This window comes from Echiichthys vipera (assembly GCF_963691815.1).
Source record: "Echiichthys vipera genome assembly, chromosome: 8".
Classification (NCBI taxonomy): domain Eukaryota; kingdom Metazoa; phylum Chordata; class Actinopteri; order Perciformes; family Trachinidae; genus Echiichthys; species Echiichthys vipera.
In genome coordinates this window covers 12,818,020-12,831,665 of record NC_139833.1, presented here as the reverse complement: position 1 = coordinate 12,831,665, position 13,646 = coordinate 12,818,020, and the positions used below count along the sequence as shown (strand labels likewise).

The 13,646-nt window shown below is 40.8% G+C and overlaps 2 protein-coding genes across 2 annotated transcripts; one reads left to right on the top strand and one right to left on the bottom strand.

Annotated features, from left to right (window-relative positions):
- Positions 1 to 74: 74 nt before the first annotated feature.
- On the top strand, positions 75 to 3,247 carry cdc42ep5 (CDC42 effector protein (Rho GTPase binding) 5). The gene is made up of 2 exons (XM_083917739.1): positions 75 to 232; positions 1,403 to 3,247. The coding sequence occupies exon 2, from the start codon at positions 1,405 to 1,407 to the stop codon at positions 2,296 to 2,298; it is 894 nt and encodes a 297-aa protein (XP_083773865.1). The 5' UTR covers positions 75 to 232; positions 1,403 to 1,404; the 3' UTR covers positions 2,299 to 3,247.
- Positions 3,248 to 3,496: 249 nt separating this feature from the next.
- grwd1 (glutamate-rich WD repeat containing 1) lies at positions 3,497 to 12,647 on the bottom strand. The gene is made up of 7 exons (XM_083919042.1): positions 12,376 to 12,647; positions 11,452 to 11,569; positions 8,483 to 8,645; positions 8,176 to 8,386; positions 5,951 to 6,096; positions 4,636 to 4,827; positions 3,497 to 3,984 (listed from the first exon to the last, which is right to left on the bottom strand). Exons 1-7 carry the CDS (start codon positions 12,596 to 12,598, stop codon positions 3,676 to 3,678), a joined length of 1,362 nt encoding a protein of 453 aa, XP_083775168.1. The 5' UTR covers positions 12,599 to 12,647; the 3' UTR covers positions 3,497 to 3,675.
- Between the last annotated feature and the right edge of the window lie 999 nt (positions 12,648 to 13,646).

Here is a 13,646-nt window from a genome sequence, read left to right as displayed (position 1 = left end):
TGATCCAGCGCCTCCAATGCGCCCCAGTAAGTGTCGCGTCACTTCCTCGCTCCATGCCCATCCCTTTGGAAAGAAAAAAGAAAAAGGAAATTCACACACAGACGAACGACGGCGAGAAAAAAGAAAGAGCGAGGGAAAAAGTCGCGAGGGGAAGGGAAAGTCAAAAAAAGCCAGATGAAAGAGTTGGATAGTGAAGAGCGAGCCATCGGAAGACCAGAATATCCTCTTTAAAGTGAGTTTTCCATACTTTCACTGTGTCCGTGACGCTCACTCAGCTCTATTGATCACTTTTACATTGATCATTTAACTGCTTTGTCAATATGTGTAACCCTCGCGTGCTCCTCGCATACGTTATAAATTATACATTTAACTAATATGATAAAGCATTTACTTTTAATTATTACTGGGAAGTTTTGAGGGGTTGGGGTGGGCCCGTGAGCCCCCTCCCCTCTCATCTAACACACACAAGAATGACTTCTTAAATCTGGTCTTCAATGTTTGACAATAAACTGTCATAAATGTGGTTTAGCCTGTAATACATTATCAAATATAAGGGGCAATGCTGGCATCCACTTTACTGTAATAATCATTAACTTAAATTGTTGCCCTTTCCTGCTGAAATCTACATTTAATACCCATCAAAGTAGCACAGCTCAATGTCTTTACTGTTACAGGTTCTTTCTTTTTTGTTGTGTTTTTTTTTGTAGAGAAAGTTACAGTCTTGTTTTTGTCCGCACACACCCCTGAGGGCAGAGAAAAGTATGTGCTAGCGTTGCAGGAGTGTGTTTCAAGTACAAGTCTCAGCATGGCCTTCACAGAGGCACCAGTGCCAAAATGCTCATTGGTGTCCCACAAGTTGCACAACATGGTGAAGTGTTGACGCTGCCCTGTCTTATCAGGAGGAGGCTGGACTTGGTGGGCTCCAGAATTTACAGCTTCCTGCAGAATTTTTGTCTTATGTTGTCTCATTTCAAGTAGTGATAGACCGACACATCGGCCGGCCGATATTATCAGCCGATATATCCGTGCTGCGTTCGCCGATAGTTTTTGCCCATCATTATTTACATACAGGCGTCCGAAGGCAGCTCCGTGTTGCTGGAGACGCCTGTTTTAAGTTCAATTGTCGTTCCTTTTTAAAAAAAAATTGAGACATGTAACATTTGTAATCATCTTTGTGTAATTTTTATGATGTAAATCGAGGTTGCAAAAGTAGTATCGGCTCCAAATATCGGCTGCAGTCCGTATCGGTCATCGGTTAAGGCTGATGAAAAGAAATCGATATCAGCATCCGCCCTGAAATATCCATATCGGTCGATCCCTTATTTCAAGTGTTGTATATATGTAAATAAGCATTATCTCCCAGTTTCCCTTATTCCTCCCCTCTTCTTTAATCTATCCACAGTCATGCCGCTGCACAAATCCACCCGGGCACCGCGCCTGGACCCCACCATGATCTCAGCCCCACTGGGTGACTTTCGCCACACCATGCACATTGGGAGGGGAGGCGACGCCTTCGGAGACACCTCCTTCCTGTCCACTCTTGGCCCGAGTCAGTCCACCCCTGATCCGGGGGCGTTGCCGGATGCTGACCCTCAGGTGGAAGTCAACCACAGCGATCTTCATTCAGATGCTCCAGGAAGCCCGCAGAACAATGAGCTTCAGCACTCTGAGTCAGTATCTTCATTCGACCTGGACCTGGATCTTGGCCCGTCGATGCTGGGGGACGTACTAGGGGTGATGGACGGTTTGGGGCTCGAGGAGAACGTGTTCAATCCCAAAAGTGGCACATCCACGATGGAAACAAAGCAGGGGAAAGGGCCCACGGAGATGTCTGTGAACATGCAGAATGAGCTGAACGGGAAGAACTCGTTCGGGATGGATGGAAACCAGGTGGGAGACAGCAGGATACCAGATGGGAATGGGATCAAGCCAAAGGGGTTACGACCCAAAGTGCGGTTCAGTGACAAACGGGAGGAGATAATTCGCCAAGCGTCTGAAGAGGAAGAGGGTCAAGGGTTTGACTTCCAGGACGAGGCTAAGCCGGCGTGTCGTAGTCCAACGAGGGGCGAGGGCGAGAGCACGGTCGGCGGAGGTGACACAGAGTTCACCAATCACAAAGTTGATTTGCCACCTAGCCCGGCCTCGTCGCATAGCTCGGAGTATGAAGGAGTCGCCCCATTGGACAGGAGGAGGGTCGACAGCTGCCACTCAGAGACTGAATCAGAAGAGGAGGAGGAGGAGGAGGAAGGACGAGGATACACATTTGAAGATGAGTTTGACGATGAAATCGGTCTATAATAGGGGACAGGTACAGTTTCCCCTTGAACACAGATCTTTGCTGTCAAGTAAATTAAGTATATTGTATTTTCCTAAACTCATGTCAGTGTCGTTTAAATGGGAGCCTTTTAAACAGAATGCAAACTGGATTTTTTAAAATAAAGATTTACAGTTCGACGACGTCGCTCAACTGGAAAAGACATTTTATGTTTTATCTGTGAGGGTGACGGATTTACAGACATTTTGATCAGAAAAAACGATGTGACACTGAGGTTATTACAGTGAAAGGGTTGTAGCACTTTGATTTCTTTCACCTGGAAGCTTTGCTATGAAACAGCCTAAATTAACGACGCTTGCATTGTTAATTTGTTCTTATACAATACAGGTGTTTGTTGAGCTTTACGTTAGTGCCTTAAAGAGAGCTGTATTCTTACATTATCATACATGTGCTATATCAATGTCTTAATTATTTCTCATATTGCATGTTTATTACAATCTCAGTGTCTTCTTTTGGTGTTTTATTGCATTTGAAAAGCTTTATAAACGATTCCCAGAGACTTTCAGAAACTAAAACTTATCCTGTGTTTGTTTCGTTAACTACTGTGAATTTGTCACATTCCAACTCTGACAGTTTCTCTGGTTCAGATCCGTTTAAACACATTTTGTTTTCATAGTGCAGTTATTCAGCATGTTTTCAAGTTACCAAAGCTTTTCTTTGGGCTGTGGGGGCTGGACTAATACTACAATGCTAAGGCAATCATGGGACCTAAAGGGTGAGCTGTAAATCAGGACCAGTTGTGTATTTCTGTCTTTGGCTTGTATTTTTGAAAAAAAACAACTATTTTATTTCATAATGCTGTAAAAGGGAGATACCAATATGCTCATCTGTTGAAAATGCTGGTTTAAACACGTGTCATCCTGTGGTTTAATTATAGTGAAAATAAAACAATTATTGGGATTTTGCAACATTCATCAGACTTGGCTGTGATTTGTATTTTCTTTGGAAATGTCTCCTGTGGGGGAAAAGAACGTAAAGAATTCAGTGTGAATCTAAAGATCCTTTTATGTATAGCCACTTCCTGTAATAAAGTAAGTCTGTGCTTTCCTCCATTATAAATCAAAAAGCAGAGCAGCTTTTTACATTTTATTTTAAGCATACGAAAGGGAATGCCTAAAATAGTTTGCACATCTGTAAAACATACAGACTCAAAGTTCAACAGAAGATTATAACACCATATGGCGCCGATGTTGGCCAAGAAAACGACCTACACAGCTATTTAGAGTTATGTACATTATTCCTTTATGAGGAAACAGTTTACACATTAACTGTGTAGCCTACTACTCATGTAAATTCAAAAATCACTCTCTCAAGCGCACACAGACACACACACACACACACTACACAGATATTGTCCGGAACACGTTGAATCCGGACAGAGCCGTGGAGATCATCACACCAGGTATCTGCGGGTGCCAGTGGATCTCCTTGATCTCCGACTGGCCCTGGTGCAGGAACAGCAGCTGAGGGGGTAAGTCCTTCACCCCCTCCACCCTGGCGCCCACGTCGCACGACTCCACTGACAGATCCCACTGGCTGACGACGTCGTCCGCTCCCGAAGCGGCGAACACGCTCGAGTCCGCGGGGCTCCACTCCACTGACGTGATGGGAGCGCTGTGCTGCTTGAAGTTCGCCACAGGCCGTCCAGTCTACAGGTACAGGTAGGAGAAGAGGTGTGACAGCTGTTCATCCCGTACGGTATCAGGCTACAGAAGCATGAATCCTTGAACATGATGACTGGTTCTCACATGTTTCAACAAGAATTTGACCGGGTGTAGGAGTGTGTTTTAAAGATTTTTTGTGGGCAGTTTTCAAGCCTTTTATTATATAGGACAGACAGGAAATAGGCTGGGGCCTGAATCTTGTCAAGTATGACACTTCATACTGACTGAAAGAATAAACTCAGATGTGGCAAAAATATAAAACTACGTCCAGGCGTTTCTTTGTCTATGTAGGCTTTAGAGAGTTAAAGATGGACTCCTGTATTAGGAGGTAGGTGACTGTGGTAATGACACTATTATGTAACAGGCTCAAGATGGAATAAATGTTATTAGTTAGGTGGAGCTGAATTGCGAAGGTGTTCGTTTATCTGATGGTGTAATAAAACAAGCACTGATTGTCTTGTAGCACTAACAGAGGGTTACTTTGTTGTGATGACGGATCAAACTATAAGATCTTCACTTTGCGTCATACATTAATAAGAGATAACTCATAGCTGAACTGAATTATCTCGCATGAGTTGAATAATTACTAATAAAGTTGCTGATTTTAGATGGCAATTTAAACTGTTGTTTTTTTACCTTAAACTGTCGAAGGTCCCAGACTTTCAGAAGCCCGTCGTCCCCTCCCGACAGGATGAATGGTTCACTCCGGTTCCAGCTGATCACATTGATGTCTGATGAGTGAGCTTCATTGGCTGCAAGCATTGAATTGGGCGGGGCACGGATATCCCAGATACGAATAGACTGATCCACAGAACAAGATGCAAAAACCTGTGGCAAACGAGAGAGAACAGATTCTGAGATTTGAACCTTCAGATCAGATTTATACTAATTCTACCTCCCAAACAAGGAACTTTACTGAATTCCCTGCTGTACATTTCTCCGTTCCCTATTTTTAGTGTGTGACAGTTGGGCTTTCCATGTTCGAAATGTGTTTAATGCCGTTTGCAAACCTTGTTGAGAAATTACCGTCAACAGCAGTTTCTGTAGGTTGGACAAACAGTGTACACTCAGAGGCAAAAAGGTAACCACCCATGTGAGGCTGCAGGATTCACATCCACATACCAAAAAACTAGTTTGATGACGTTTTAAATTGCACATTTAAGTCTGTTCTTCTTAGTGACAAGAGTGTGAGTTATACAGCACATAGTTAAGAGTGAGAACAGGTGAAGTAAACATAGTTTCATCCATTCCAGTCATTCACTCTCCTCCCCCACACATCCGTTCTACCATCCAAACACCTGTTAATCACAGGTGAGCTGCTAAGAGAGGTGACATTATAACACCCTGAGGAGAAATTAATCCTCTGCCTCTGAATCAGCCAAGGCTGCATGAGATCGCAATATGGACAATTGCAATATCCAAATCTAGGAAAAATATGCACGATATACACACTATTGTGGGGCTGCAGGGATGTCGAGGCCTACAACTCTTAAGAATTCAGAAAAGGTCCTTGTTTGGTTCACATCCTCACAAAATCCTGATGACTTTTAGTATATTTTTCAATGAAAATGATAACTCCTTCAAATATTGTGAATCATATCACAATTGCAATGTACGCCAGAATAGTCGCAATTAGATGTTTTCCCCATATTGTGCAGACCTAAACGCAACCTAAATATATGCTATAGCTTTTCTAGCTGAGGTCAGCACTGTGGCCCTTGTAGGGGATTAATGTCTTTATTATGTCTCATATTTACTGTTTTTCTTTAATGTGACCTCCCAGTGAAAGGGTTTCACACGGCTCTACTTGTAAAACCGCAGTGACAAACAATCTTTAACAGAGGATGATCTATCAGTGAGAAGACACTAAACACTGCAACGTGCTGCCTGGTAAAGCACCATATAGGGCACCTCAGTGTGATCCGCTGTCACTATTTTCCAACAGACGTACTGTGGCTTCTGTGGGGGACCACTGCAGATCCTCCACGGACTTGCTGTGGGAGCTGAAAGGTCGTTGGTCAATCTTCCATGAAGTCCCTCCCTCTTGCGGCTCCCACACGTGGATGTTCTTTTTGCAGTCTCCACTGACAAGACGACCTGTTAATGAAGTACACTTTTTTAGCTTTTGGTTGACAGATGCACACATCTATGCTATTAGACTTCACCTCATCTGTAATTGTGAACATGGCGAATCAAGAGCTTGTACCAAACAGAACTTTGACAGTTGTGTAAAAGCCTAACTATCTACACTACTGTACTGCAGCTGTGAAAAAATGCTGTAAACTAAGAATGCTTTCAAGAATGGAAGTGTTTATAGTTTATTTTCATCAATTATCAACATGCAGTGACTGAACAGAAGAGAAACCTACATCAATATTTGGTGCGACCACCTTCAAAACAGCATAATTTCTTCTAGGTACACTTGCACACAGTTTTCGAAGGAACTCGGCTCGTATGTTGTTCCAAACATCTTGGAGAATTAACCACAGAGCTTCTGTGGACGTAGGCTTCCTCAAATCCTTGTTTTTTTTTCTTCTTTACGCTGAAGATAGCACTTAATGACATTGGCTGTATGTTTGGGATCGTTGTCCTGCTGCAGAATACATTTGGGGCCAATCACACGCCTCCCTGATGGTATAACATGATGGACAAGTATCTGCCTGTATTTCTCATTGAGGACCATTAATCGTGACCAAATCTCCAACTCCATTTGCAGAAATGCAGCCCCAAACTTGCAAGGAACCTCCACCATGATTCACTGTAGACACTCATCAGTCCAGAGACCCTTCTGCCATTTTTCTGTACCCCAGTTCCTATAATTTTGTGCATAGTTGAGTCTCTTGGCCTTGTTTCCACGTCAGAGGTTTGGCTTTTTGGCTACAACTCTTCCATGAAGACCACTTCTGGCCAGACTCCTCAGGACAGTAGATGGGTGGACCTGGGTCCCACTGGTTTCTGCCAGTCCTGATCTGATGGCACTGCTAGACATCTTCCAATGTTAAAGGAAAATATGCTTGATGTGTCTTTCATCTGCTGCATTAAGAATCCTTGGACGATCACTGTGACTACGATCCTCAACGATGGCAGTTTCTTTGTTCTTCAAAAAAGTTTGAGCAGCACACATTGGAACCCCAGTCTGCTTTGAAATCTGTGTTTGAAGAGACTTTGCTGATGCTGTATAACTACCTTGTGTATTGTTGCTGTGCTCAGTCTTGCCATGGTGACCTGTGACATGAAAATGTCTTCCACAACCTCACCTCGGTAGCCAAAAACTTTTGAACAGTAGTATACATATTTAAGATGAAGTCTGATAATTGAAGGTTAAAACATCTGATTCCAATCCAATTCCAGTAGTTCACGTATGCCCCCCGTTTTATTGTGCTTTCATGACTCCTTATGAGGGATCCAATTTGAGTGCCATCCAATTTGTTACAATTTTATTATTTGTGGTTGTGCACATTGTAGCCTCTTCAAATACAACATGTGCATCCGATACATTACTGCAAAGTTACTGCATTACTATAATGTTTGTTTAACCTCTGCTAAGGAGGTTACATTTTCGACCCTGTTTGTTTGTTTCATATTTAGCTGAATACCCCTAGTTTAAATTTAATTTGGTAGAAAGTTGAGCCATGGATCAAGTAAAGGAACTTCACCTGTATCAAGGGGAACTATACGGTTTGTGTTGCTATTGCAACACAGCCCTAAGTTGCCGGTCTACCTAGAGAAAACAGGCTATAAATAGTAAAGACCTGTGGAAACAGGCCACTTTTTTTGCATGCTGACGACAACACCTTTATTTCTCTTTTTATCGCTGCAAATCAGCCAGCAAAAAGAGAGAGGTTGTTTCTGACAGACATAAAAAATCCTGTCTCATGCACGGCATTACATCACGTCTTGTGTCACTTCTTGCGTGTATTTTCGTGACAATATGCAGTTCAGAGACAAGACGCAGAGAGTCCCCCCAGTGGAAGATGTAGTAGTGTGTGACACCCCCCCCCCCCCCCCCCGTCGCCGGTAAGGTAGTGTGAAAACACAACAGCAACTTTGATGTATAGGCCACTATGTATGGTGGTCTCCCATGGTTAATCTAAAGTGTTACAGAGGCCAGAATGTATATGAGTTTGTCTTGGTTTCATATCTGCAAACTGCCTTGCAGGTAAAGGAGGAACTTACCAGGTACTGTAGGTGACCAATCAACAGCAAAGCCTTCAGTCATGTGTCCTGAGAAGCTGAAGAGAGGTGTGGCTTCCTTCTCCTGTTTGATGAAAGTTGCCATAGCAGCAGAACTGTGCACGGCTTCCAGCTGAGGTTGGAGGTCAAATATTTCTACCTGTCCCTTCTCTGACCAGACAGCAGCCAATGACTGCTCTCCGCGTCGGGTCACCTGGAGATTCAGAAGCCAAGTCAGTCATAAGAAAGGTTTCTGACATAATGGCTAAGTTTACATACATGTCTGCCTAAAAACTGATACACAACATACCCTGACTCTGTTGATCCCTCCATAGTGAGGCATCATGGCCAGCTCCATCTGGGGCTTCTTGTCTTCGTCCTCCTCATCGTCGTCACTTTCCTCATCGCTGCTTTCTTCCCCCTCTTTGTCTTTCTCTGTTCCATGAAGGTTAGTCATGCGTATGACGAGAAGTCTACAAGAGTAAAATTATGCACTTAAGCGCACGTAGATGTCAAATCACCAGACACTTGCAGAATATGACAAACTACTTAAAAGATACGTCTGTTGTCAAGTGCTGACTTTCAGTATGAAGCAAAATAATCTTAACAACTTTAGTTAATTTTTTCTTTAACCTTTGAAAGAGGAAAATCCCCTACTCTTGATTTGATGTGGAGTCAAAACAGAACTGAAACTGTGCACAACCAAAACCCAACTGCACTGAGATTTATGCCTTGGTGTGAAAACAATCTGCCGTTGAAACTTTTCTTCTGTTTCTACCTCTGCAACAAAAACTAACATGTTCTGTCAGTGACACCTGTAAGAGCACAGTTAAACTGCATGTAAGCACTACTATATATACAGAAAACACTTATTTATACTATATATTAGTTATTAGTATTGTCAATACTCCAAAATTATGATAAAAAAGGGATAGGAGAGTGTTGATGGTATGCTGTCTATATGGTTGTTAAGGCTTTCCTGTTAATTAACCTTTCATGAAACACTGACTCATTACAGTGTTAAAGATTTCAAATCAATAAACTATATACAAACACATTTACTCTTATTTTTGTTCGTATCTACGATTTGTTCCTATTTTGTTAGTACCCATTGGTTTCTGGGATTAATCAATATTTTCTTAATTTTGCTCCTTTGCAGTAAAGAGTGCAGAGTGATCAAGAGCATTCTTACCAAGATCAGAAAGCACGTTTTCACAGTCCACAAATTGTTCAATGCAAGGAAATATACATTTAAGGAAATCACATGACACTTACTGTTTACACCTCTGTGTATATATTACTTACTTATTGTGCATACACATTTATTACATACGTGTTTACATTATGTTTGCTTTCAGTTTATTTATTTGCAAATATTGTCTGGGGGGAGTGTGAAGTCAGATTTATTCTCTCTGCGCAGATTATTATGAATTATTATATTAATATATCAAAATATTATAGGTTTTATTAATTTATATAGATTTTTTATTTTCCTGTATCATCAGTACTGAAAAATAACATGTTTACCTTGCTTCAGTTTATTTAACAGGTCAACTTCTCTAATGCTGAAGGTTTTTTTTGATGGCACCTCTCCAGCTGAGCGAGTGCACACGGCCCTCACACACCTGCCCTCACATGTTTAGGGGGCGTAACCATGTGCTAACAAACAAAAATGATTAAGTGTGATTCATCCTTCGGCACAAGGGCAGATTTGGGTGGTTAGGAACGATTCCAGCCACACTCTGCGCACGGCCATTAGCTCATTCCTTCAGGTTATTGCATATATGGCTATAGTTTTTATTTTTTGTACATTTTTATATAATAAAAAGAATAATAATATTCTTGCACACATACACTATATATATATATATATATATATATATATATATATATATATATATATATATATATATAAATAAAGAGAGATTTTTTACACATTTTCTTTTTGCTATAATTCACTCACCGCAACTGTACATTCTCGTCATATTTTTCCTCTATATTGTAATTCTTTTTTATATTTTTTGTAAACTTCTTGCTTACTACTTGAGTAATTTGAACTGCTGTAACTTTGAATATCTATCTAGAATTGACTTATTATTTTTTACCTTAACAGAAAATTGAAAAGATACATTTTAGAGACTGTTGCTGCATGAAGCCCTCTGTGTTCTTAAATATAAAAACGTGTTAGTCTGTTTCACCCTGAGGACGGAAAGAACCATTAACAACCAATTAATTAAAATTAACAACAGTAATTCAACACTACGCCTCTAATTATCAAAATCCAGAATAACTGATGTCCTGCCACTTTATACTTCTATTTCACTCCATTCAAGAGTCACTTTTACAATTCTGTATGCAGGACTTTTATGTGTGATGGAGTATTTAATGGTGTGGTATTGTTACTTGTTAAATAGCTTGAACACCCACAGGTGTTTTCAGTAAATTTTAGCCTCACGCGGCCAACTGAGCAGTCAACTCGACGGATGTGAACGCTGTCATTAACATGGGAATAAATCACACCTCTATTATCCACCTCATATGACAAGAATGTAATATGAATGTTAAGACATAATTAAACAGCTTTTTGTCTCCAATACATTGGTAATGATAATAATGATAATAATACTAATAATATCATCTGTGCATTGACTTCATACATCACTTCAGACCTGATGGATGTTCCTTCTATGTAAACATCTGGACTCAGTTTACCTCATTAATCCTGGAGAGTTATCGTGTCATTGTCCCTATCACAGAAAGACAATAATATGATAAAGTTGCTGTGTCTCTTTGGCACATTAAAGTTTTTTCAGTTACTTCCAAATACTGTTTTGTGTTGGAACGAAATGTTTTTAAAAATCAAAAACCTATTGTAGACAAACGATGTTAAAGTTTATTTAATCACGTTAATATTATTGTTTGTTTTTCACGCATGTGCAAATTTTTTTTTTTACAATATTAGTTAAACCTTCTGAATACTTCCTCCCTGTTGCCTGGATACCAATATTTATAACTCCATGGCAACACTGTAACTACAATCCTTAAAAAACATGGTGTTCTGGTCTCAAATTCAGTTAATTTAATTGTTTGTTTTGTATGGTATAATTTTCTTAATGCACTGCTGTTTATTTATTTATTTTTGTTTATTTATTTTTGTGTTGGGACTGATTCTCTTTTTAAAAAAAAAAAAAAAAAAAAAAAAAAGGTACAAAAAAATGTGCTTTTTAAAATAATACCAGCACGACCTCTCAAACCCAGCTTTAATGAGTTAGTTTGTACCTGTTGCTCATGGCTGTGTCCGCCTGTGTGCCCGAGCAGAGCAGCATGGACAGAGGAAACTGCTCCCTGCCGTCTCCGTCTCCATCTCTGAGGACGTCAAAGCTCAGACACGGAGCACCTGCACACAAACACAAGAGTGATGCTGCAGCTCCTGCACGGTGACAGCTTAGAAAGCATGTGTGTCTATCTTAGGCTAGGCAAGTGTATTTGCATAGCACAATTCAACAACAACAAGGAAATTCAAAGTGCTTGACATGAAACATTAAAAGCACTGGGGGGAAAAAACACAGAAAACATATACATTTAAAAAACATAAAAGTTAATTTAGAATAGAATAGAAATACTTTATTGATCCCAAGCTGGGAAATAAGATAAGATATTCCTTTATTAGTCCCACAGAGGGGACATTTCTTATTCACAGCAGCAAAGTGGATAGCGCATACAGAGGAAGCATCAATAAGAAACAACAAAGTGTAGAAAAATATAGAACAAAATATGAACAGTATAAACACGGGGAAATATAAAAATATAAGATTAACAGGAACACTATATTCAGGTTTTCTAAGTATTTTAAATTTACACTAAGGCACAGAGGAAAAATAAAAGTATTGCAGTTTAATTAAAAACATATAAAAGATGGTTGCAGTTACAGAAGTTAGAGTGCAGTTTACTGAAAAGCAGCAGCAAACAGAAAAAGTCTTCAGTCTTTATCTAAAATAACTAAGAGTTGCAGCAGACCTGCAGTTTTCTGCAAGTTTGTTGCAGATATTTAGAGCATACAAACTCAACGCTGCCTCTCCATGTTTACTTTTACCTCTGGGGTCACAGATCACACCTGTCCCAGAGGATCTGAGAGGTCTGGATGGTTCATAGCTGAGCAGAAGACCTGACATGTTTTTACAGGTTAGTTGGTTTTTAACTTGCCTGTTTGACACTCGTGGTACATGCGGTACGCGGACCGGTCCATCTCCAGCTCCTCTCCGGGCTTCAGCGGCTCCATCCCGGGCACGTACACCTTCTTCTCCTCTCCTGGGTCCGCTCCGTCCTCCTCCATCTCCACTCCTTCATCATCGTCGCTGCCGGCGGCGTCCATCTCCTCCATGTCGCCTCCTTCCTCGGCAAACGTGTCTTCATCGGGGGCAGACATCTTGGCAGAAACAGTTCCCTTACTTCCGGTATGTGAGCGGCCACGTGGTTTAAACACCCTGCACTGTCACCCCCTCCCCTGGTCTCTCTCTCTCTCTCTCTCTCTCTCTCTCCCTCTATCTCCCTCTATCTCTCCCTCTGTCTCTGTCTCTCTTTCTCTCTCTCTCTCTCTCTCTCTCTCTCTCTCTCTCTAGCTCTCTAGCTCTCTAGCTCTCTCTCACTCTCTCTCTCTCTCTCTCCCTCTCCCTCTCTCTCTCTCTCTCTCTCTCTCTCCCCCGTTTACGGGAATTCAGCTGGCCCCTTTTGGCGCTTGCCTCCTTGCTGCCAGGAAAAATCAGACTTGCAAATATTTCTGTCTCGGAAATCGCTCAAACTACGATGCTTTAAAACATTAGTTAATCAAGACTGATTTCACTTGTGCATATATTCAGACCCGTCTGCCCCTCTCCACATATAACAACATTTGTATGAATCATTTCCACTTTTGGGGTCCTGACCCGGGACAGGATCTCCCACATCCTCTGAGTGAGTCAAATGACTTATTGAAATGAATGCAACATGTGCACACAGTGGTGGAAAGTAACTAAATACATTTACTCAAGTTCTACTTCACTACTTTCATTTGATTACCTTAGTTACTTTATAGATTCAGATTATGAATACAAATAGTATCAACAAATGAAATAAGATATGTTATAGATAAAGCTACACAGCAGTATATAAAGTAAATCAAATCAGCCATTATCTACCTTTACCAGCTGCAACATTAAAGTGATATTTACATTAATCTCTTAATAATTCTAATCTAATATTCTGAAATGGACCATTCTGCATAATGAAACTTTAACTTTTTGCATTTTAAGTACATGTTGACGAGTATTTCTACAGTGTGGTATTACTTCTTTGCGTACTTCTTTCACCACTGTAGCCTGTTACTTAATGTGTAAACATTAGAGTGTAAAAAACGAATTTCCCCCAATGAGGGATCAGTAAAGTTCTTCTTTTCAAAGGGGAAGAACCTCCACCTCAAACGCCAACATGGCTGCGCC